We start from the raw sequence: 22,859 nt of genomic DNA, 5'->3' as shown, positions 1-22,859 counted from the left end.
GACAAGTCATTCATGTTTGTTTCATCCCCACTGATTTCCCATCACGCTGTCATACTTTGGTCGTTGTAATAACTACAAACAGGTAATAAGTGTCAAATTTGCAAAACCTGCAGAGACCCAGGTAAAATATTTACTACCCTCTAAATGAGGTGAACACAAGAAGGTCACCTCCTTCTGTTATGAAGATTTATTACAGATAAATCGAACCTCTGCACAAGGATTAATGTTGAATTGATTAAACCTCTTGTACTCTTTCAGAGATCAGTCACGACCTCTTTGTTTTATGGACACGTGGAGCGATTTTTTGAAATAAGTTCAAGAGTTTTATAGATCTGACAGTTAAACATAAACCAGGTGAAGGCTGCAGGTCTGTGCCAGGAGCATCAATAAAAGTTGCTCAGCTGAGTGAGTGAATTTAAGGAGACTTTAACGAAGTGTGGCAGCAGCTCCGGTTACAGCGATGGTTCAGTCTCATCATGTCAGAGAACGGTCTGGACTCAGGATGAAGGATTTATGATTAACCCTGACTGAGAGGCACCAAAGGTGAATGTCTCTGACCTACTTTTATTAGACTCTGCTGCAGACGTTTAAAAGCCTAAAATCTCACTGTATAATGCTGTCAATGTTATTAAACCTGTTCTTGCATTGTAAATGTAAATGCAAATATCAGTGTGTTTACCCTCTCTGTACAAAGCTGTGGTCTTATTGCGTACACTTGTGGTTCATTGGTTTCTTTAAGGATCATTATTGTGTGATGGAAGTAAAATCTTTTCTGTTGCTTTGGCATTAAAGTAAACTGTTCACCAAAATGAACCGCTGTAAGTATATACCTTCTCCACTGGGTAGTCTAAATGTCTCTACATTAACTATATTTGCAAAAACAATACAGAATTTGATATTATATGCACACACAAAAAGAAAAAAAACCCAGAACAGAAAACTAAATAGAAGTAATTTTCTTCTCTTATCCAGTCTCGCCAGAATGTGATAAAATACTCTCTGTCTCTCTTTTTATTGTTTTTCTTTTTTTGATTAATTATTTAAATGTGATTTTTAATACAATAGTTATCCATCCATTGTCTATACACTGCTTGATCCTCACTAGGGCCGCAGGGAGTCTATCCCAGCTGACTCAGGGTGAAGACAGGGGACACCCTGGACAGGTCACCAGTCTATCACAGGGCTACACTTAGAGACAGACAACCAAGCACACTCACATTCACACCTACGGACAATTTAGAATCACCAGTTAACCTCAACATGTTCTTGGACTGCATGGGAGGAAGCTGGAGAACCCGGAGAGAACCCACACTGCACGGGGAGAACATCCACACAGAAACCGGCAACCTTCTTGCTACAAGGCAACAGAGCTACCATCTGCGCCACCTTGCAGCCCACAATAGTCATATTTGTATTATTTTGTTATCCTAAATATCTGAGTTGAGTTCGTGCATCTTTGAGCCACAACACAGATTCTCTAAAAGATGCTGTTTTGTTATTCAAGCATTCTTTTCTTGCTTTCCTTGCTGATATAAAAATCCAAATTAGCACTAACACAAAAATCATCAAATAAATAAAAATGTGCCTGTTGCACTGCTGTCACCTTGAGGCCACTTCATAGCTGTGCAACATGTGTAATTTAATCATAATTTACTGTAACTGAGGAGGAACATATTTTATCCTGACCTTTGACCTTTGTGCTCTTAAAGGGAAACTACATTATTTTAAGCACATGTTTTTGCACGTTAAATAATGGTGACATGTTCTACCTGCCTGTATGAGCAGCAACTCTTCAGTCCTTGGACACGATTTATCTGCAGATAGATTTATTACAGGTGGTGCTGAAGTTGGATGGTTCTCCGTCCTCTTTTTAACCCCCTCACATCTCATTCTGACTGTCTCACTGAAACACTCAAATGATTTTTGAATATTGCACATGCTGGTTTTACTGAGTGTTAAGAATCAAGTTGTGAATCTACAATCTGGAAAGAAATGCAAAACAGTCCAGACTCATTTTTACCCTGAAGGCAATTTAGGTTTTTTAATTTCCTCTTATTTCAATTCCAGCTGTTGTTGTTTTAGTTGGTTCATTTGTTTTCAAATCCTAAATGATCCAGTGGATGTCTTTATTATTTCATTAACTTTGTCTTTTAATATTTTTATTGTTATTCTTTCCCAAGGTTTTACTTGCATGCCTACATCTTTTATTATCTTTCCCAGCTTCATTCCAAATGAGGCCTCTGCATATCAGCGTATTCTGAGTTTAAATAAGGGTTGATTAAACATTTCTGTCCTTCTTAGGGCATCTTCTCATCACAACTTTATTTACTTTTCCTGCACATCAAATCACACAGCAATGACAAGTTAAATGTCACTTCTATTAGCTCTAAAACCTCTTTATGTTTCATTATTTTCATATATTGAAGAAGCTCTTTATTTATAGAAGTGGTTCTTCGTGAATTTTATTGAAAGTATTAAAGCTTATTCAGGTAATAGCATGAAATATACGCTGCAGCTAACATTTATTTTCATTGTCAATAGATAACAATATTTTCAATATCACAATTGCAATATTTTCTTCATAAAGCAAAAAAATCATCCATCCATTATCTATACACCACTTAATCCTCACTAGGGTCACGGGGGGGCTGGAGTCTATCCCAGCTGACTCAGGGTGAAGGCAGGGGACTTTTGGACTGTGTGGGAGGAAGCCGGAAAACCCGGAGAGAACCCACGCTGCACGGGGAGAACATGCAAACTCCATGCAGAAAGATCCTGGGTGTCCTCACCGGGACGCGAACCGGCGACCTTCTTGCTGTGAGACAACAGTGCTAACCACCGATCCACCTTGCAGCCCACATTAAATCATTTTCTCTATAAAACATCAGAATACAGTGAGAAATGTCCATCAATATTTCCCAAACATCAAGCTGGAATCTTTTTGTATGTTGTTCTATCTGACCAACACTAAAGAATCCAAAGTGTTTTATGTATTTTATCGTTAGAGATCCAGAAATGCTGCAAATACTCACATTTGCAGCTCAATGCAGTCAGTGTGTCTTGAGTTTTGGTTTGGATCCATGTGAGTCTGTGCTCCAATTCATTTTGTGTTTGTGTTGTCATGGACTTGGGTTTTTGTTTCTGGGCTTGGTTTGTTTTTCTGATTCAGTCTTGTGTTTCCTGTGTGTCTGTTTGTCTGTGTTTGGGTTTCTTTCATGTTTCTTCCTGTTTTATTTTGAAATTGCCCTTCCCCGCATGTCACTTGTGTTTTTTCTTCAGTCTTCTGTCCCTCTTTTCCCTCCCTATTTGATTTCCCTGATAGGTTTCACCTGAGTCTTGTCTCCTGAATCAGTTCCGTCCCTCTGTCTCTGTCAGTTTGTCCTCTTTTACTGCTTCATGTTAAACCTCCTGTTGACCTGCCTCCAGTTTGTACATTTAGTTTTTTGAGTGTTTTTGTGTTTCTTTGCTTCTTGCTTTAGTTTATGCCACACGTTATTACATTTATCTGGACTGTGGTTTGTTTTCGTATCAGCTCTTTGATTATACATTTAGGGTTTTGTTCCTTTAATGCCGTCATTGGCGTCTGTATTTGGATCCTTAACTCACTGATCCATGACATGTGTTTTGGACTGTAGGTCCACTGGATTTACTCTGTGCCTGTCTGCAGCTGACACTTTTATTACCTTTCCTGTCTGTAACTGACTGAAGTAAAAAGAAATGTGAACAAATGGCCAACAACTGTATGGTGATGTGCTTGTTTTTACTTAGGAACCATTTAAAAGAGTTTTGTTAATCGAACCAAGTGACTCCACAAAGAAGAATCTTGAAAATGGTTCAATAAAGAACATATTTTTGCTGAAATCCCTAAAGAAACTTTTTTTTTTTTTTTCCCTGGACGGTTCTCTGAGGCACCATTGGGGGGTTTCATTTCAGAAACTATTGTTTAAGATAATATAAACTTTACTGATCCCTCACTGGGGAACCTCACACGTGACAGCAGATGGATACAATAACGCACCGTGAGAAACAAAAAACCCAAAAGTAAAATAAAAATCTGAATATAATAGAGACTATGCACGTCTTTTACAGGGACAGATGTTGCATGATGGGTGAAGGTGTTCAAATTGTAGGATGTAAGATGTGTAGATTTGTACTAAAAGTTTCTACATTGCGTTACTTCACTTGATGTTTTTGCCCTTCTGGCTAAAAGGCTTTTTTGTGGAAATAAAATGGCTGTTCTTTGGCATCACTGTGGCCTTGCTGATTCCATTTAGCACCTTTGTTTTCCTGAGTTAACTGAAGTGTCTTTGAGTTTGGTTGCTGTGCAGAGCTTTGGCCTGCAGGTGTCGCTGTGACTCCAAACTTGATGCCAAATATGCGCTTAAATGCAAAATTGGTTCCTGATTTTTTTAAAGCATAAATGTGAAAACATTTTTTTTTGAAAAGCACTGTTATTTTCCAGCAACTGAGCTCAACTACAGGAGCAGCTCTTTTAATAAGTTGTGTTATTATAGAAGCAACAAGACTCTTAGAGTTGCTGTGAGGAGGCTCGGATCCGCCTGCAGCGAATCCTGGAGATCCTTTTGAGGGAAAACTGATCAGCAACCAGAGACGCTGCTGGAGGAGGATCAGTCCGAATCCAGCGCTGGAGATGAAGAGTCCTGCTCACTTGGTTCTCTGCCTCCTGGTCGCAGCTGTGACTTCTAGATGTTCAGCAGAAATGTACACGTCGCTGCTGAACGTGAAGCAGGCGATCAGTGTGGAGCAGAAGCTGATCGATTACCTGAGAACTTATATCGATCACGAGCAGGAGAGACTGCAGGACGTGAAGCGGTGAGTGGTGAAGACTTATGACCAATACAGATGTTTCAGTTGCATGATAGAAAAAAACAAAAATCGATGCTTCAGTGTCAGTCTTTGCAGAATTAAAGGAAAGCACTAATTGATGTTTCAGGTTGAGTTTATTCTCAGGGATGAGCTCATGATGCTGGAACACTCAGGATAATGATGGAACAAGTTGTTGGACATGATGGAAGCAGCACATGTGGAGGTTTTTACAAGGATCACATTGTAACGTCCACAGCTGCTGTAAAACGAACCTCTGATGAATCCTCCCAAATGAAATACAATTTGACACTTTGGGGCCACAAATATATGACATTTTAAACTTGTAATGTCACAATTTTCTGGTTATTTCGGGGTAAAATGAATGTAAAATGTGAGGCACTGGGCTCTTTTTGTTGTTACTTAATGTTAAGGAGAGTTAGTGCAGGATGTCCTGTACTGAGCTACTCTGATTAAAAATGTACTAAAATACATAAATATTGACTTCCATGAACATCATAAAAACATCCAATGCTTTACTGTTGAAAATGTAGTGTGGATGCTTGATAGTGTAACACATTTAACATGTAACAGAGTTGGAAGCTGCAACTATGCATCTGAAGTGGAATTTAAGTCTGCTGGCAAAAATAAAGAAGCTGAAGCCAAAATAAAAACACTTTCAAACCTAAAGAGCTGAAAACTTTTAAACATTGGCCAAAGCTGAAAGGTCAAATAACCTAAACAGGCAATGAAAAAAAACAAAAATCCATCCATCCATTTAGTTCCACTTATGCAGAGTTGGGTTGTGGTGCACATCATTGCAGACGTCCTCCCTCCAGCAGCGTTTTCAGCTCCTCCTGGGGAATCTCAAGCCCTCCAGTGAGTTGTGGGTCAACACCAGGGATCTCCTTCTAGTTGGGCACCAACAGAAAACCTCGAAAGTAAGGTGCTGAGGAGGCATCATAGTCAGATGTCCAAACCACCTCAGCTGGCTTCTTTTGATTGTGAAGGAGCAGCGACTCTACTCCGAGCTAACTCTGGATGTCCGAGCTCCTCATTTTATCTCTAAGACTGAGCCCAGGCCTCCTTATATCCACGAATTCATTCCTTTGGTCACTGCCCAGAGCTCGTGACCACAGCTGAGAGTTGTAACGACTTTTAAATGTAGAGTTTTATCTTCTGGCTCAGCTCTCTCTTCACCATAACAGTTCAGTATAAAGCCTGCATTCCTGCTGATGCTGCATTAATCCATATGTCCATCTCATGCTCCGGTTTCCCATCACTAGTGAAAAGCATCCTGAGATACTTAAAAAACTCCTTCGCTTGAGGCAGCAGCTAAGCTCGACCCCAAAGCAGAGAGCCATGTCCTCAGACACGTAGGTGTTGACTCACAATGCGGCCACTTCACACTGGACTGCTAACCACCCCAGTGCAGACTTAAGGTCACGACCTGAAGAATCAAACAGAACCACATCATTTGCAACAAGCAGAGACGCAACTCTGTGGTTCCCAATCTAGACACCATCCTCACCTCGGCTGCACCATGAGATCCTGTTCATGAACAAACTGAATTGGAGACCAGGAGCAACCTTTGAGCAGTCAGACTCCCACTGGAAACATGTTTGATTTTGAAAATACAAACAGAGCGATCACTTTGGTTCAGCCCTGGTTCCCCAGACACCCTTCTGGGGAACTTTGGTTCAGCCCTGGTTCTGGGGAACCAGGGCTGAACCAAAGTGATCGCTCTGTTTGTATTTGCAAAATCAAACAGAGCGAACACTTTGGTTTAGCCCTGGTTCCCCAGACACCCTTCGGTTCCACTTTAAGGGTTGAAACAGCTGATTGAAGGACCAATGCATGGAAAAAGCATAAAAGTTAGAAAAAACAGCGGAATATTTTCAAGTGTGTAGCAGTTATCAGAGTAATTGATCTAAATTCATGACGTCAGTGTGTTAGAAACTGCAATAAACTTACAGTCACTAAAACATGCAATCAGAAAACATGCTTCACTGTAAACACTGGAGGGGAAATGCTTAAGCTAGAAATACAGTAAAATCTCTTAACATGCAGTAATATTTTGAGCCATAGTACATTAACAAAATGAAATCAGCATTCGCACAATGCACCTATGAAGTTCTATTAAGTCAGATCTTTACTTTGTTGGAAACTGGAGCACTGATGCAGAACAAAACTTAAACTCAAATCATCTCCGACTACTTTAAGCCCCTGACTTGAGTGTTTTTTAGCTGAAATTATGGCCTCTAACTTTTCTGAGGAGGCTTTTTGCCGACAAAGTTTCAAACAGCAGCTTTGTTGTGGCGCCTTTGTGTGGTGTGAAGCTGGAATGTGTTTTGACTTTATAAGTATTATCAGATGCAGATTTACATGTTTCACTCTAAAATTCAGCATTCGTCAAACAGAGGACTTATGCAAAGAGAAGTTTATTGTAATTTTAATGCCAGATTCATCAGCTTATAATCTTAATTTACTAACTGATGTGACTGAATTTGTTGCGTTTTCAGTATTTCCGCTCTGTTGCTTTTTTGTAACTACAGTCTAATCTTTCTCTCAGCTTTTACGCCAAAGTGTCCGACCTGCACTCAGAGCTCTACAAAGGCCCTGCGGCTGCGATGGCGAACCCTCTGGTGGCGTTCACCCTGATCAAGCGGCTGCACTCGGAGTGGCTGAACGTCGTCTACAGCAACGAAGCTCTGGAGAACGCACAAGGTCGGCTTCTTCACCGACACATCTGGTGGTGATAACTGAACGCTCCTTATTTTCTCTGCTGTCAACACCCAACCCCCCCTCCCTTCACCTTTTGGCCCTCTGCTGTCCAGCCCTCAGGTCCAGTTACGAGGAGGAAGAGGCCGAGCTGCCCAAACTGGAGGACCTGCAGGGGGCCGCCAAGGGGCTGATGAGGCTGCAGGACGTTTACGCTCTGCAGGTCTCGAGTCTCGTCAGGGGTCGTTTCCAAAGAGTCGCTAACGGTGAAGCCGTCGACGTCTACATGCCTGCAGTGTCTGTCCCGCTGTCTGGTGATGACTGCTTTCTGGTCGGAAAGGTACAAAACCCGGACTGTCTTTTACTCTTTTATTCCCTCTCTTAAGAAAAGTAACTGCTTGGAAAATGCATGTTGTCTTTATAAAATCTCCAAAGCTACACTATTTATAAGAGCCAGGAATGACAAAAGGTTAAAGATTTTCAACTTTCTTATGGTCCTTAAATTAGTCATGTATGACAAGCAGTTCCATTTAGAAAATGAATCAGATCTCACCTTAAAATTGTGATATTTTATCAGATTCACTTTATTCTGATGCTTCATTTAAAATGTATTGAAATGTAACCATTCGTGTTAACAAGATTGTGTAAAAAGCAAAAAAATCTGAGCTCATCTTTGCAGCTGAGAAGGTATTAGTGACTCAGCTGCAACCAGCAGTCATGAAAAAAATTAAATAATATACATTTTATTTAAAGGTGCCTTTCACAGAATTCAAGGTCACTGAACAATTAGTTAAAACAAGATCAAACATCACACAAGAAGTAAAAAAAATAAAATAAAATAAAAATTCAGGGGCTTTGCAGCTTAACTGGGCTAAGTTGCAGGCTGTGTTTACACAAAGCAGATGGGGCCAAGCATAGAAGCAAATTAAATGTAAACAGTACATTATCTATCTACCTGTGGCTCCACTTATCATTTCAAATAAAAAAAATAAAAAATGTTTACTTCTGTTCTTTATATCAAACCCCAAAATGAAAAAACGAACTGAAAACGGGCCCAAGCCAAAAAGGCCGAGAACCACTGGTTTGCTCTTTGACACCATGTCAAAGGTCCTGAAGTACCGAAGTAAAATGTGGTGATGATAAAGTAGCATAAAATGTCGTACCTGAGTAAATAAACCTGCTCTGGTTATTTGTCATGTCCCTAAAATATAGCAAAGAGAAAGCAATGAGGCTCTACTGAAACCCATCTGTCATCCCTCTGGATCCTTTTTCTGAGTAAAACAAGCTACAAGTGTTCAGGTAAAGAAATTAAATGAAGGGATTTGTGGAGGACGTTGCTGTGAAGGTTTCCCTGCTGTTCCAAAGGTCTGCAGCAGTTCTTATTCCAGATCCATGGGTCTGAGTTTGTGTGGTGGGAGAACAGACCATCCGCCTGGAAAAAGTGGGATTCTTCCCGTAGCGTGTCTGAGAATCCTGCTCATGTGAAGATGATATATTATTCTAGTATGGAAGAAGTATGGAAGGGGAAAAAAGAGGTTTCCCCACAGTGAAGGGCAGGGCGCTGCGTGGGAGAGACTCGCTCCTGTATGGAAAAGACATTATGTCACGCTGCTGAAGTTAAGAGCAGAGCTTGCCTTCACTTGCACTCAGATAATCTGAGACAATCTGTAGACAGAGATGCTTCGTTTTAGGGTGTCGTCAGCTGCTTTTATGTGGCTGTTAAACCAATTTTCAAAACCTGCGGGGTTTGTTAACAGGAGTTTCACTGGGAGGACTTTTTCAGCTGTTTGAATTGAACACCAGCTGGTGTTTCCCTCAGAGGAACTATTTTTAAAAAAGTTCATTGGCTTTCCAGCCGGCTGCTGTACAGGCCGACAACTCCCAAATTACAGAGTGTGATGCTGTGAAGTGGATGTAAACCTGTGGCAGAGCAGACGTCTGATTAGCTGGTGACTTTCTGTGTGTGTGTGTTTGGGAGGTTATATGGTACACAGGGGTTTTTGTTTTTGCGTGAGGTGGGTGTGGATTTAATCTTGTGATGAGAGGAGCCACATGCCACCCTGTTTCTGCTGCCAGACCTGTAGTCAGCACTTAATCAAGTCGTCTCCAAATAGGGTTGAAACCAGGTGAAGCAGACTGTGGTTTGGATGCTCTAAATTAAAAAGTACTGCATAAGGTGTTCAGACATGCATCTTCATTAACAGTGCAGTTGACTGAGGAGACATACAGTGATCATCTACTGGAAAGACACCAGTTTAGCATTTCATTTTCATTTATTTAACCTTTAATTTTAAGATTAGAATCTCTTTTTTAAGGGACGTCTGGTCAAGAAAACACCCCTCGATAAGGTTACAAAAAATGATAGAAATCAAGCATAAAAACATCAAACATGGGACAAAAGTGAAAAGAACAAGGTGGCCAAGGATGCATCAAACACAATCCTCCTTAAGACAGGATTTGTGCTCTCCAGTTATACCTCTTCGATCAGAGCTTTAAACTCAAGTTTAGGTTTAAAGACCATCATTAAGCTGCAGTGTGATGAGCAGGGTGTAAAATAAGAGAAAGCTGCTCCACCGAGGTCCGAGCAGATCCTGAGCATCCTGTAAAGCTGCAGTTTACCAGAGCAAAAATCATAAAATAGATGCAGCTATGCATTCCTGGCTAAAAGCCTGGTTCCTACATTACCCATGATGCAGTTTAACCACCCACAATTCAATCCCAGATGTGGGTGATTTTTTATTATTACGTGCAAATGTAGCCTGGAGCTGCAAGCTTGAAGCAGAGATGTGGAGCAGCTGCAGAGTTCTGATCAACTCGCTGCTTTCCAGCTCCACACCTGCACATTTTATTTCATTTTCAAACTTTTAGTTTTGAAACTCAAACACTGCCTCAGCTATCATCACTTGAGGCGATTCATCAGATTATGCGGATGTCTTTTCCAACCCACAAACAACTTGTTTGTGTTGTATTACAATTATGTCACTGTGAAAAAAGTCAAAAATACATGAGACTAGAGCTGCAATGATTAATTACTAAACAAAAATGTATAATAAATGGCAACAAACTTGATGATGTAATAATTATTTCTCTAATTTTCAAGAATAAATGCCAAATATCTTCTGGTTGCAGCTTTTCACATGTGAGACTTTGCTGCTTTTCTTTTTCACAGACATTAATAAATGAGATATTTGAGTTATGAGCTGTTGCTTTAGAAAGACAATCCATTTTAAAACATCACTTGAAGTTCTGGGAATTTTTTAAAACCTTTTTGATGTTTTTAATTGCTTATATGCTATACTGTTAATTGAATCACAGATAAATAGCCCTGGGTTAGAAAAGAGGTCACATACCGGCTCATCTGTTACAGATATGTGAAGAATAACACAAGTAGAGGCGACCCGATAGCCGAGTGGTTTGGACTGATGCCATGTTGGTACTAATGCCATGAGCAATTAAACTCCCAGCTGGTCAAACAATTAGCTGCATGTCAATCCTCTGCTCTCCTGTCCTTTTTCTCCACACTGATCCTACTGAATAAAGGCAAAAAAAAAAGCGAGTAGTAATAGTTACATTACATCTTGTACTTTATGTTTTGCCAAGTAATGATGCTCCTCTAACGTCCATTTAATCCGGTAATTTCATTAGAGTCCTGGGTACAGCAGAGGAAATGAGAACAGCTGCACACACATGAAAAACAATCACAAAGGACCAAAATTAGAGGGTTAAATTCATCCAAGTGGACACTTTCCAGCTTTAAAGTCTCTTATTAACTGTGTTAGTCATCGGTTAGCTATATTTCACCTCACATTTCTGCATACACCAACCAGCCCTTCTTTGTAATTCAGTTCAAATGGAGATGAAATGACCTGGCCAGTGGCATTTTAAATCCACGGTGACACAATAATTCCAGATAAATCATGTGATAGAAGCTCAAAGTTTGCCTGATTGCTACTAAATAGATTCCTACTAAAATCATCCCTACAACCGCAAAATCCTCAGACTCAAATGAAAAATGCAGTTTCTCAGTTTGATGTCCAGTCTTTGGAACAACAAATTCTATTTAAACTGTCAGATAAATAGGATTAAAAATAAATCAGGTGTTGTTGCACACAGGTGGCGTATGAGCAGGAAGACTATTATCACTCGGTGCAGTGGTTGGAGGAGTCGGTTCGTCTCTTCAGGGGACCAGGAGGAGAGTGGAGCCCTGAGAATGAAGGGACGCTAGAAGATGCTCTGGACCACCTGGCCTTCTCTCACTTTAAAGTAGGCGGACTCACACTGAAGAAATATACATGACTGATGGATCACACCGCCCTGAATTCCTCTCATTGTTTCAGACAGGAAACGTCTCCCACGCTCTGAGCCTGTCTCAGGAGTTGCTGCATCACGGTAAATCTTTTCCGTCAGCTCGTCTCTTTGCCTTAATCCCATCTGCGCAACATAAACAGTCTCTGGAAAACCTTCTTGTGTTGCATGTGAGTTTCTATGTGCTTAAGTAGGAGACATCTGGGCTTCTTTTTGGAACCAGAGCTTACTACTGAAGCACTTAAGATTATAATGAACAGGATGACAAGAATCAAATCTTCTTCTCAGATCCAATGAATGGACGAGTTCTGCAGAATGTAGAGAAATATGAGAAGCTGCTGGTTGCTGAAAGTCCACCCAGAGGCGATGGTCTGAGGAGACCCACCTCCACTTATTTAAGGACCAGAGAAACTTACGAGAGACTCTGCCAAACCCAAGGCTCTCAGGTATTCATCACAATCAATCATACTGTGTATCATATCAGCACAGAGAAATATCAAACAAACTTTTCAAGAGTTGTTCACGGGCCTCTCTACACTTAGAGAAATCGTTCTGTTCTTAACATGATAGCCAGCAGTGATTTACAGTAGTTCATGTGCCTGCATGTATAATATTGCAGGGTTCAAAATGCACGTACACCAGGGATCTCCAACTCCGGTCCTCATGAGCTACTGTCCTGCAGGTTTTAGACGTTTCCATACTGCAGCACACCTGACTCACATTAATGGATCTCCAACAGCTTGTTGTCAAGTTCTACACAAGTCTGTTAATGATCCAAGTCTATTAATGATCCAAGTCTGTTAACGATCCATTAAGTTGAGTCAGGTGTGTTGCAGTACGGAAACGTCTAAAACCTGCAGGACAGAAGCTCACAAGGACCGAAGTTGGAGATCCCTAATGTACACTGATCAGCAACAACATTAAAACCACCTGGTTGATATTATGTTGGTCCTCCTTGTATTGCCAGAACGCCTATGACCCATCAGTGCAAGGACAAAGGACCACCGGGGTTGATGTTGGCAGTGGATCCTTTAGGATTATGTGGGTTGTTGGGTTGATTCTTCTTGGATCAGGCTTGTTCTGGTGCATCGATGCTCAATTGGATTAGGATTTGAGGGGTTTGGGGTCACAGTCTTGGGCTCTTTGTTGTGTTTCAGTGAACAATTTTTACAGTGTACTTGGTCTGCAGCAATGTTTGGATAAGTGGTGCAAAGTAGAAGCCACATGGATCAAAGGTTTCCTCACTGAACGATGAATTGTAATGACATGATCATTGTCATTCACTTCACCTGTCAGTGGTTTTAAACAAGAATAGACATCTGTGCTGGTAGCTTTTAGGCCCTGCCGAGTGCTAGCGTGCCACCATGCTGATGTGTGGCTGGTATACTCCTTATTATGTTTGTAGTCACCATCTGAGTTTACTGTTTACACCCACCTAAACATTGCTGTGGACCAAGCTCACCCCTACAAAAACACCACTCCCCAACAGATGTGGCCTCAGCAGGACAATACACCCTGCTACACTGCTCAGGAACAATTTGAAGACCACAACAAAGAGCCGAAAACATCGAAACCGCCTACAAACAACTGAGCATCAGCAGGATGCACCAAAACAAGTCTGATACATAGAGGTCCCACCCCTCAACCCACAGAACCCAGAAGATCTGCTGTCCTGAGTCCATGCCCTGATGGATTACAGCTGTTTTTTGAGAGGAATGTACACAACATAAGACAGGTGGTTTTAATGCTGTGGCTCAATGGTCCATTAGCTAACTTGTACCAAACAAGGGGTACAGCTTAGGCTGATGGAAATGTCACTAGTTTTGAAGATATTTGTTCAGAGCAAAACTACTGAACAACTAAAACTTCACAAACAGCATTTTTTTTCCCTCAGCAACATCAATCTCTGTCCCAAACTAATTCAACAGTTTTAAAGACACTTCACATCGTCTGAGGTTTATTACTGTGTGCAACAATACAAAAGGCGATCCATCCCATATTTGTTGACATACTTTAGTTGTAACTGAAGGGGCGGTCAATTTATAAAGCCAAATGTGACTGAAAGTAATCTTTTAGAGCAAAAAAAAATCCATTTAAGCAACTTCAAGGCATTCGTCACAGTTTATCAAGATGCATGACTGTGAAAATATTTGGCAAAACTGTTAAATATTTCCTTGGTCATAAAAACAATGATTATTCTTACGCCATACTTGTTTTAAGTGTTGAAAGAACAATGCTGAGAGTTATAGCTCGTGGATGAATTTCCTTGTTTTGATGTCTTAATGGACTTCAGATGCCTGTTTCTCCTGACAGCCGACGCATTTTAAAAACCCCAGGCTGTTCTGCGACTACTTCACCAACGACAATCCTGCGCTGCTGCTGATGCCGGTGAGGCGGGAGGTGTTGAGCCTGCAGCCGTTCGTGGTCCTTTACCACGACTTCATCACCGACGCAGAAGCCGAAGACGTCAAGAGTCTCGCCCAGCCTGGAGTAAGTCCTCATCAAACAACCCATGTGTCTGCAATATGCCGGCTTTTTAGGAATTATGAGAGGAAACCACATCTTTACCACGAACATACATTTTTATGATAGTTGGACAGAGCTATAGATGGTTTAGTAATCCCACGTTCTGCAGAGTTTTGAGTTCGTCCACATGGGACTGACAAAATGTAAAGCTTGAAAAATATTTTCTTGGCAATAGGAAGAATTTCTGAGTCTGATTAAATCCGTTAAAGTCAACAACTAGATGACCTGTGGTGGAAAATCTGTTCAAGATTTTGCTATTCCCATGTGAGCACATGTTCCTCAATAAAATTACATCAGGTTGTGGTGACTCTCACATTGAAGAATTTATCAGACTTTACAACTGACTAAACCAAAAGTATTGTTTTTTCTTGTCCGCGCACATATTATTCACATTGTGGAGATATTGTGGTATATTTGTGGATTCTGTGAGCAAATTGATCATTTTAAGCACAGTACAGTGTAATTAAAGGAATCTACTGTTGTCATGTAGCACAAAAAGTGCATTAGTAGGGACAGTAAGACGAACATACTCGCTGTATTTTCATGTAATCTTCATCGCTGTCACTGTTTGACTCTGAGCATCCAGTAACTAAGGTGCATATTAACCTGTCTGGCTCAGCCTTATTACTTACAATTTGCGCCCTTTGAAGCCTTTGATTACCTGAAAAAGACAGCTACAGTGTGCTTTTAGTCTTGCACTGGAATGAGGAAGACTCTTACTTGAAGATTTGTTTTTGCTTATTCATGATATCAGCCTATAAAATGTGAAAAAAATAAAATAAGGGTTAAATTATCTCCACTTCGACTTATACAATAAAATGATGCTTGCAAGTAAATGCATATGTAATATTACGTGTATATGCAAAATGCCCTGACCTGGCTGTGGTGCCCAAAGTACTTTTATTTTGATACTTTTAAGTACATTTTACTTATTATGCTTTGTCTTTGCAATGAGGGGGCTGGAAGGGAAAACTTCTGATCTGAAATGATTAATTGCATTAGGAGTAAAGGTATGCTGCAACAGAATCAATGTGCATACATGACTTAATAATGTGCTGTGAGGCTTTCTGGCTGCAGGAGTCTAAACCAGCCTTTTCTTTCTGGGAAGATCCTGAATGTGTCCTATGGAGGAAGACTTGGTCTGCTTCCAAACGTTTAGCGAGGCTTAAAGGAATGAGGGATATATTACTATGAAAACTTAGCCGAGCTGAATATTTGCAGCATATTGTCCTCAGAGCAACTCATGCTTCGCTGACTCAGTGACTTGAGGGAATATTTGGTGGGCTAACTCAATCGGTGCCCTATAGTTTCTGGGAGGTTTTGGCATTGTTCAGGGAGTTTTCCATCCTTTGCTCCGATGGAAAACCCTGTATTTATTTCATCATTATGTCAGCTCGTGGGCTGATTGAAAACAGGCCCGTGGTACGCTATTAGTTTGGAGGTTTGAGCAGATTGAACACAATTCACGCTTTGCTCCTGCTGGATCCAAAAGCCTTTAAATAAGAACACAGGTCTGTTCTGAGTTAACAGATCTGTCAGTCTGCGTAAAATAATTAGTTGAGCTGTAAAATAAAGTCATTTAAAAAAATGGTCAAATGACTGGCTGCCAAACAAAAGCCATAAAGTTAGTCATATATCCTAATTCAAATAAAACGATATTTTACAAGGAACACTGTTACTTTATAGATTTTTCCTGAATTATTACCATCAAGCACCTTCAATAAACTGATTGACCTCAAAGTTCTGCAATGAAACTGTTTTATTTTGCAGAATTATTACAATCAGAAACCTTCAATTAGGTGTTAAAACATGCTCATTTAGAATGACAATAAACTGCACACCACCACTGGTTCCAAAGCAGTTTTATTTAATTAGTTCTGATGAGAACTTTAACGCCAGCCAATTATTCACAAATAATTCTGCACCGTCCCCCAGGAAGAACTAAAATAAACTGAAAATGGCTTTTCTCTGTGGTGTGACCCAACTTGGAGGCTGCAATATAAAGCAGAGACCAACAGCATAGTTTACAAGAACATGAGTTTTATTTCAGTAAACGAATATCTTAAGTAAAAGTGCAAAAATATAAGCACCAATGAGAGCACAACAAGAGTCTGGTGACAATACAAGACTCTTCAGGCATGTCTTTGTTCTCAGGTATGAACAATCCAAACAAATCAGCCCATGTAGGAACCAAAAACTCCTGCACTGAAAGACTCATCCTTGACAGCAGTGTATCTTTGTAGTGTCTAAAAAACGGGGGGGGAAAAACTTGATATGCACCTTTATAAGGGAGAATCCTAAATAGAACTCTACTTAAGAATTCTGTAACAGAAAGGTTCAACACGTGCTGCCGCTCCCCCCAAAATAGCCAATTATTTGCTTCCCAACAGCCAAACTGGGAAAGATCCAACCAATCCTGTTGCGGCACTGACGCAAGTGCAATGTCATGAAACTGTAAAATATTACAAAAGTACAACATGTAGGGGAAAAAAAATACTTCTTAAACCTTATGTAGAGAAAAGTCACCAAACCTTTATAGCAGGTTTTTTATCAGATTTGAGTGGTGATTCTATGTGTGCAGCTTTTATGTCATAGCGGCCATTTAAATAGCAGTTATGACCTCCTTCCCATTCATTTAGATTCAGACCTGGTGTTGTTATCCTGAAATAACTGTTTGGCAGTGTTAACAAGAAGGCGGCTGAGTGGCGAGACTTGCCTATAAGAACTTCGGGGTGCACTTTGACAAGTTGTAAGACAAAAATAAGCTTGAAATTGGTGTCTGCGGTGAGAGAAGGACATCTCGTCCATAGTTCATAAGCAAAATGTGAAGACTGATTCAAGTCCATCCTGATGAGTTTTTAAAAATGCTTTTTTTGCTCCTTTATGCTCTAGATTTGTATTGTGGACACGTGTTTGCAGCTGGACATCAAAGTTTGGCTGCTTTAACAATCACCACCAACATAAGATGCTTTTTTCTGTCTTTGTTAACAAGTTGAGGAGATCTGTGGTGGCAGCCGGAGAGAAACAAGCGACGGCCGACTATCGGATCAGCAAGAGGTAAAAATACTTGGACAGATTTATTTCTAATTAACAATACTGCTGGTGATATGAAAACAGAATGCCAATGATAGATGCTGATGTTAAATATGTGTTTAACTGCTGTAATACTTGCTGTGTCGGATTTGCAGTGCGTGGCTGAAGGGCTCATCAGTCTCCATCGTAGGGAAGCTCGATCAGAGGATCTCGATGCTCACAGGTCTGAACGCAAAGCATCCATATGGGGAATACCTCCAAGTGGTGAATTATGGGATTGGTGGCCATTATGAACCTCATTTTGACCATGCGACAGTAAGTTGTTTAGCTGTTAGCTGCATGTTGACTGATTTATTTATTGTGATTCATCAGCTTTCTGACATGTGTTTCCGTGAATCCAGTCACCTTCGAGTCCTGTGTTCAAGCTGAAAACCGGGAACCGCGTAGCAACTTTTATGATATACGTGAGTGAAGTCTAACCGTTTTCTGACCTTGCATGACCCGGATCCATGCCAGAGGTTCTTGGGCAGTTTCCTTTTGGCTGCACCAAAGTCTAAATTAAAAGCAAGAATGTCCAGTCATTGCCACGACTGTTGCAAGACTTTGGAACAACCAGCCTGAGAAACTCTGGCTGGATCTGATCTCAAAGCCAACATGAATGTTTTTATAGATGATCTCTGACCTCCATTACATTGTCTTTTTCTATCATTTTTCTTTTAAATGTCTTTTTTTTGGGCTTTAGTTCCCATTCCTGTTTTGCAACTCCTCTGCTGAATGTTTTCTAGCTCAGAGTAAACCTGGACAGTGATTAGAAAAGAAAGGCTTTTATAACAGTGCAGCAGACAGAGTGGCTTTTCATAACATGAGCACATAAACAGCAGACACAGCGCTGAAGGAATGTCCTTTTCCACAGCTCAGCCCTGTCGAGGCAGGTGGGTCCACAGCCTTCATCTACGCCAACTTCAGCGTTCCTGTCGTGGAGGTAAACACGCCGCCAGTGTCTTAGATGAGCTGAAAGCAGCGTCCTTTGTCTTCATTACTTTTCTGCCTCAGGCGTATTTTCACCTCACTCACGCTCTGCCTGCTGCAGCTGTCAAAGTGCTAAAAGGTGAGATCATAGCAGCAGCAGCAGCCACGAGGTCTTTACCACAATCCTGTTTTTGTGTTGTCACTGGAGGTTGATGCTGGAGTTTGGCTGATTAATGAGCTGCAGTGGAAGATTTAGCAGCCCGTCACTGACCATTTAAACATTTAACCTTACAATTTGTTGACACGAAATAACTACACTTCATAAAACAATAAAATGACGAATAAAATAATGTAACTGCAGAAGCTCTTGTCTGTATTTAGATTATAACTGCATATATATCAGTATGTGTGGATTGTTTAGTTGAATTTTGGGTAAAAAATGACCTTTTCTATGTCTTAAAGTCTTTTTTTTGTGTCTATATGGTGTTTTGAATATGCTGGAAGACAAATTATGAGCCAAATGAGCTTATTTTCACCTTGAAACTGCAACATATAATAGTCTCAGAAGCATGAAATCAGGCTTCTGGGGTTTCATACACAACAAACTTAAGAAACCAATCCTCAGCTTGCAGGGTGAGGCTTTCTGTATCATTATCCTCCTGCTAAATCAGTTTCCAGTTCAAACACGTATGGCTCATTTACGACGTTGCCACTGGCTTTTGTGTAATGTAGAGTAGTTTTAAAGTTGTAGGTGAGCTGGTGTGCTTGACCTGCAAAAAACTGGGAGAAGGATCTGGTAAAAATAGAGACGAGAACTTCATAGATCCACACATGAGCTTTTTAAAGCTTGGATTATTTTTTTTATAGGAAAAAGATTCTAGATATAGAACTTAGATGTACAGAAATTAGTTTTGAATGTTTTAATCAATGACCTGAGAGGAACTTTAAGAAGTAAATTTCCCACTTTCATTTTCCTTTTACAGACAAACTAATCAACCAGTACACCAAGAAAATAATGATCAAATTAATCAATAGTAAAAAATAGTAGTTAGCTAGGAGCCTTAGTTTACTCCAAACAACTTTTCTAACTCACTGAAAGGGACTTTTGTTGTTTCCTGTGTCACAGAAAGCTGCCATCTTCTGGTGGAACCTCCACAGAAATGGTGAAGGAAACATCGACACCCTGCATGCTGGCTGCCCTGTTCTCATTGGGGACAAATGGGGTAAGACTCACTATGACAGGAGCCAGACAGTGACGCAAATATGGAAAAAAATAAGTCAGCCACATTAAGGCCTTTCTTTTGCATTATTTTTTTCGTTGGTTTCTCACAACACATATACAGTATTGAGCTTTCCTGACAAGCAGGGGCTCATGTACAGGAGCTGCACCACATCTGTGCTGCATTATGCTTTTAGAGAAGAGACGTTATAGAGTGCAGTTGAGACACTGAGGGCCCATCTTGGCAGCTTCACATCTGCTGCCGGTTGGCCCAGACCTTCGTATGTGTGTCAGGGAGCAGAAGGTTATTAATCATCACAAAGCAGCTGCAGAAGCGCTTGGTAGAGGTGTTGTTTTTAGCAACAATATATCACCAGGTATTAATGTCAAGGCTGTGCTTTTCAGTAACGATTATCCAAAAGCAAAAATATATGCAAGAGCAAGAAAATGTGCATTAATGCAGTTTTTTTTTTTTCATTATTTATTAAGCATAATTTGGGTTTGTCTGTGTGTATGTTCAGTGGCAAACAAATGGATCCACGAGTTTGGCCAAGAGTTCCTGCATCGCTGCAGCCTGAACCCTGAGGAGTGAGGGGGGTGGAGCGATCGCTGGGCCCCTCGGAGCACAAGCCTTTACAATTTGGAGGCACACTCTAAGAGAAGGAGGCAGCCAGAAAGCCAACGCTCGGGCAGGGGAGGTGAGAGCCGTGAAGGGGCAGCCTGCATCTGTGATTGGAGCCTCGGGCCCCAGGGAGCCCTGAGCGCACAACAGTGGACATGGAGCTGGAGGTGCAGGAGGAGGAGGAGGAGGAGGAACAGGGCAGCTGGCAATCAGCCCCCAGAGCCCAAATGCTCCTTCTGGCCAGTTTCTGCAGATGGAGAGAGGCCTCTGCCTTCGCACACTGTGCTGGTTTCAGTAAACTGTGTTTACCTCCTGCCTGCTTAAAAACCGACATCTTATCCGGCCCTTTTCCTACACTGGGCCCAACTTAGGGGTCTGTCATTACAAATCAACATCTGAATCTCAAGATTTTTCTTTAAAAATGCATAAATGCTACATTACATGTCAGAATGAATCATAAGGCAACTGAAAATACCCAATAAATGAACCATCGTCGGGTGATGCAGGCATAAGCAGATACAGAACACGTGTGCACTGGGAGGAGGACAGTATCTGGTTTCAAGAGGTTCAAATCTGACTCTCATGTTTCCAAATTGGGTTGATTATGACAGAGATTCTTGTGTTCTCAGCTCTCAGGCCTGCAGTTCAGTCTGGTGGTATGAGTCAAAGGAACCAGTCATTGTGAATGTGCTTGTTTATCCCCGGCTGACTGAACAATGTGGTCATCGCTGTCTGTGGCAGACTCTTTGAATTCGATGTAACTGCCTGTCTGGTGGAACAAATGAGCCACTAAGCCGGCCTCTGATTGAGCTTCTCATCATTAATCATGTTCATCTGCGCACCGAGCGATCCAGAACCTGTCTCAACTCACACAACCAACCCTGTCGACATACCACTCCGATATCTGCCTGCAAATAGATCATAACTCATAAAACACACTAATAAAATTCAGTTTAATAAACTAGTAAAATTCGATACGTGACCTACAGATAATGCCAAGCCTCTCTGTAACTTTATGGGAACGTCCTGCTGCTTGATTGGCAGGCGGTACACAGGGAGAGTCTTCCCAAACACACACTAACACACAGAAAATGTATGAACAGGACATGTACTGGATGCCTGTTGCACATTCCTTCATGCACGCTGAAGAGCAGAACTTGATTTTTTTCCAGGGAGCTGATGGATTGGGAGACCCTGCTGTCCTGAAGCAACTCCGACTATCTATTTGCTTTCATTGCAGCTGTTAATATGAGATTTATAGCTTTAAAAATGTAGTTAAAGGTCTGAGACTCCAAGTCTGTCTAAGGTTTGCAACTGCTTATGCTATTCAGATTGCATCCTATTTCCATTAAAATTAAAAGTGCTTTTTATGCAGTCGTATTAGAAACAGGGACTCTTTTCACAGCTCCATCCTAAGACATAAAGCGCAACGTTTCCCAGAATTGAAGCGGCTTTATTCGGCGCTCTTTCTATTCGCTCTCCCTCACTGTTACCACAACAAACATGGCTGCAGAGGATCTTGTTGCTATGCAGCAGCGCAGTCCAACCTACCTAAAGCACACATGACCAGATCATAGGTCTTCCTCAGCACATTGTCAAATACATACAGTGATTCTGCACATTTAAAGACAGACTTTTCTCGCTCCCTGACTTTTATTCTGAGAAAGAGCTGACTAGTTGTTCCAGAGCCAGTGAGTTTGCACAACCAATGCACAAATATACTTGAATACAGAACTGACAAACTGGCAGCAGAAAAAAAAGGAAAGCAGAGAAGGCAATGAGCTCATTTTAATCTCAGGTTCAAGAAAGAAAAAGTTCTCAGTCACTCCTGTTGGTGAGCAGCTCTGTGATGGTTATAGAAGGTCAGTGCTTCCCTCTGCTGGTGACATAGAAGATGAATGAATGGAGTCAGTGTAATGTTGAAATGTTTTGTACTTTGTTCATATGTATACTGCTTTTGTTGTAGCTAAATCATGTTTCACAGTCGTTTATATTATTTGTATTTATTATATTTTTTGTGACAGGAAGTGCCTCTGCACTGCTGTTTAACTTTACACAATATTTTTTTTGACATTTTGAATACATTTTGGGTGCATAAATGAAATGGCACTTGTTTGTTGTTATTTTACATTATTTTGAGATATTGGGTAAAGTACAGGTCTATATTACAGACCAATAAAATACTCCTTGAAATAAAATGAATAAGAGATTTTGTGTTTTAAGGCTTAAAATGGAAACTTATCAGATTATTTTTTCAACTGATGAAGTTTTGTTAACAATAAGGATGTGCTCTTTAATCTGCTCTAACATATACAACTATATGATATAATAAATTGACTTCCATGAGTCAAGGCTGTCTTGGAAATGGATTAAGTCCTCTGCTCAAGGACAACTTTGAGGTACTTGTATTGATGCCATGTTGCATTTCTGGTCCACTACCTTTACTTTATAGCTATAGTTATCATCTACTCTACACAGCAAAATTTACCATAAATACACATATACTTCATAAAATGCATGATGATGTAAGTACTATGACAGTGGCTTGTGATTGTGTTAAAGAAAAGGAGTGTCTGTTTATGGTCTCATCTAATATTGTCACATTGCATATGAGCCCCAAAGAGGTAGAAAAAAATTCCA

The 22,859-nt window shown here is 40.7% G+C and overlaps 1 protein-coding gene across 1 annotated transcript; it reads left to right on the top strand.

Moving 5' to 3' along the window:
• The first annotated feature begins 4,673 nt into the window (after positions 1 to 4,673).
• On the top strand, positions 4,674 to 22,556 carry p4ha3 (prolyl 4-hydroxylase, alpha polypeptide III). The gene is made up of 13 exons (XM_008280967.1): positions 4,674 to 4,833; positions 7,397 to 7,551; positions 7,662 to 7,885; positions 11,659 to 11,808; positions 11,883 to 11,934; positions 12,139 to 12,296; positions 14,164 to 14,340; positions 17,369 to 17,433; positions 17,565 to 17,724; positions 17,811 to 17,873; positions 18,323 to 18,391; positions 19,505 to 19,601; positions 20,119 to 22,556. Exons 1-13 carry the CDS (start codon positions 4,721 to 4,723, stop codon positions 20,187 to 20,189), a joined length of 1,554 nt encoding a protein of 517 aa, XP_008279189.1. The 5' UTR covers positions 4,674 to 4,720; the 3' UTR covers positions 20,190 to 22,556.
• The last annotated feature ends 303 nt before the right edge of the window (positions 22,557 to 22,859 follow it).

The sequence above is a fragment of the Stegastes partitus genome, unplaced genomic scaffold (genome assembly GCF_000690725.1).
Source record: "Stegastes partitus isolate 25-593 unplaced genomic scaffold, Stegastes_partitus-1.0.2 Scaffold216, whole genome shotgun sequence".
Taxonomy (NCBI): Eukaryota; Metazoa; Chordata; class Actinopteri; family Pomacentridae; genus Stegastes; species Stegastes partitus.
The sequence above is the reverse complement of the archived record's forward strand: the minus strand, read 5'-3'. Positions and strand labels throughout refer to the sequence as shown.

What these genes read in the sequence shown, in the direction of transcription:
- p4ha3 (XM_008280967.1), top strand. Translation starts at nt 4,721, where the DNA reads ATGTACACGTCGCTGCTGAACGTGAAGCAGGCGATCAGTGTGGAGCAG. An exon ending in GACTATCGGATCAGCAAGAG is followed by an intron (nt 17,434 to 17,564) that starts GTAAAAATACTT and finishes TCGGATTTGCAG; the next exon opens with TGCGTGGCTGAAGGGCTCAT. An exon ending in TCTCATTGGGGACAAATGGG is followed by an intron (nt 19,602 to 20,118) that starts GTAAGACTCACT and finishes GTGTATGTTCAG; the next exon opens with TGGCAAACAAATGGATCCAC.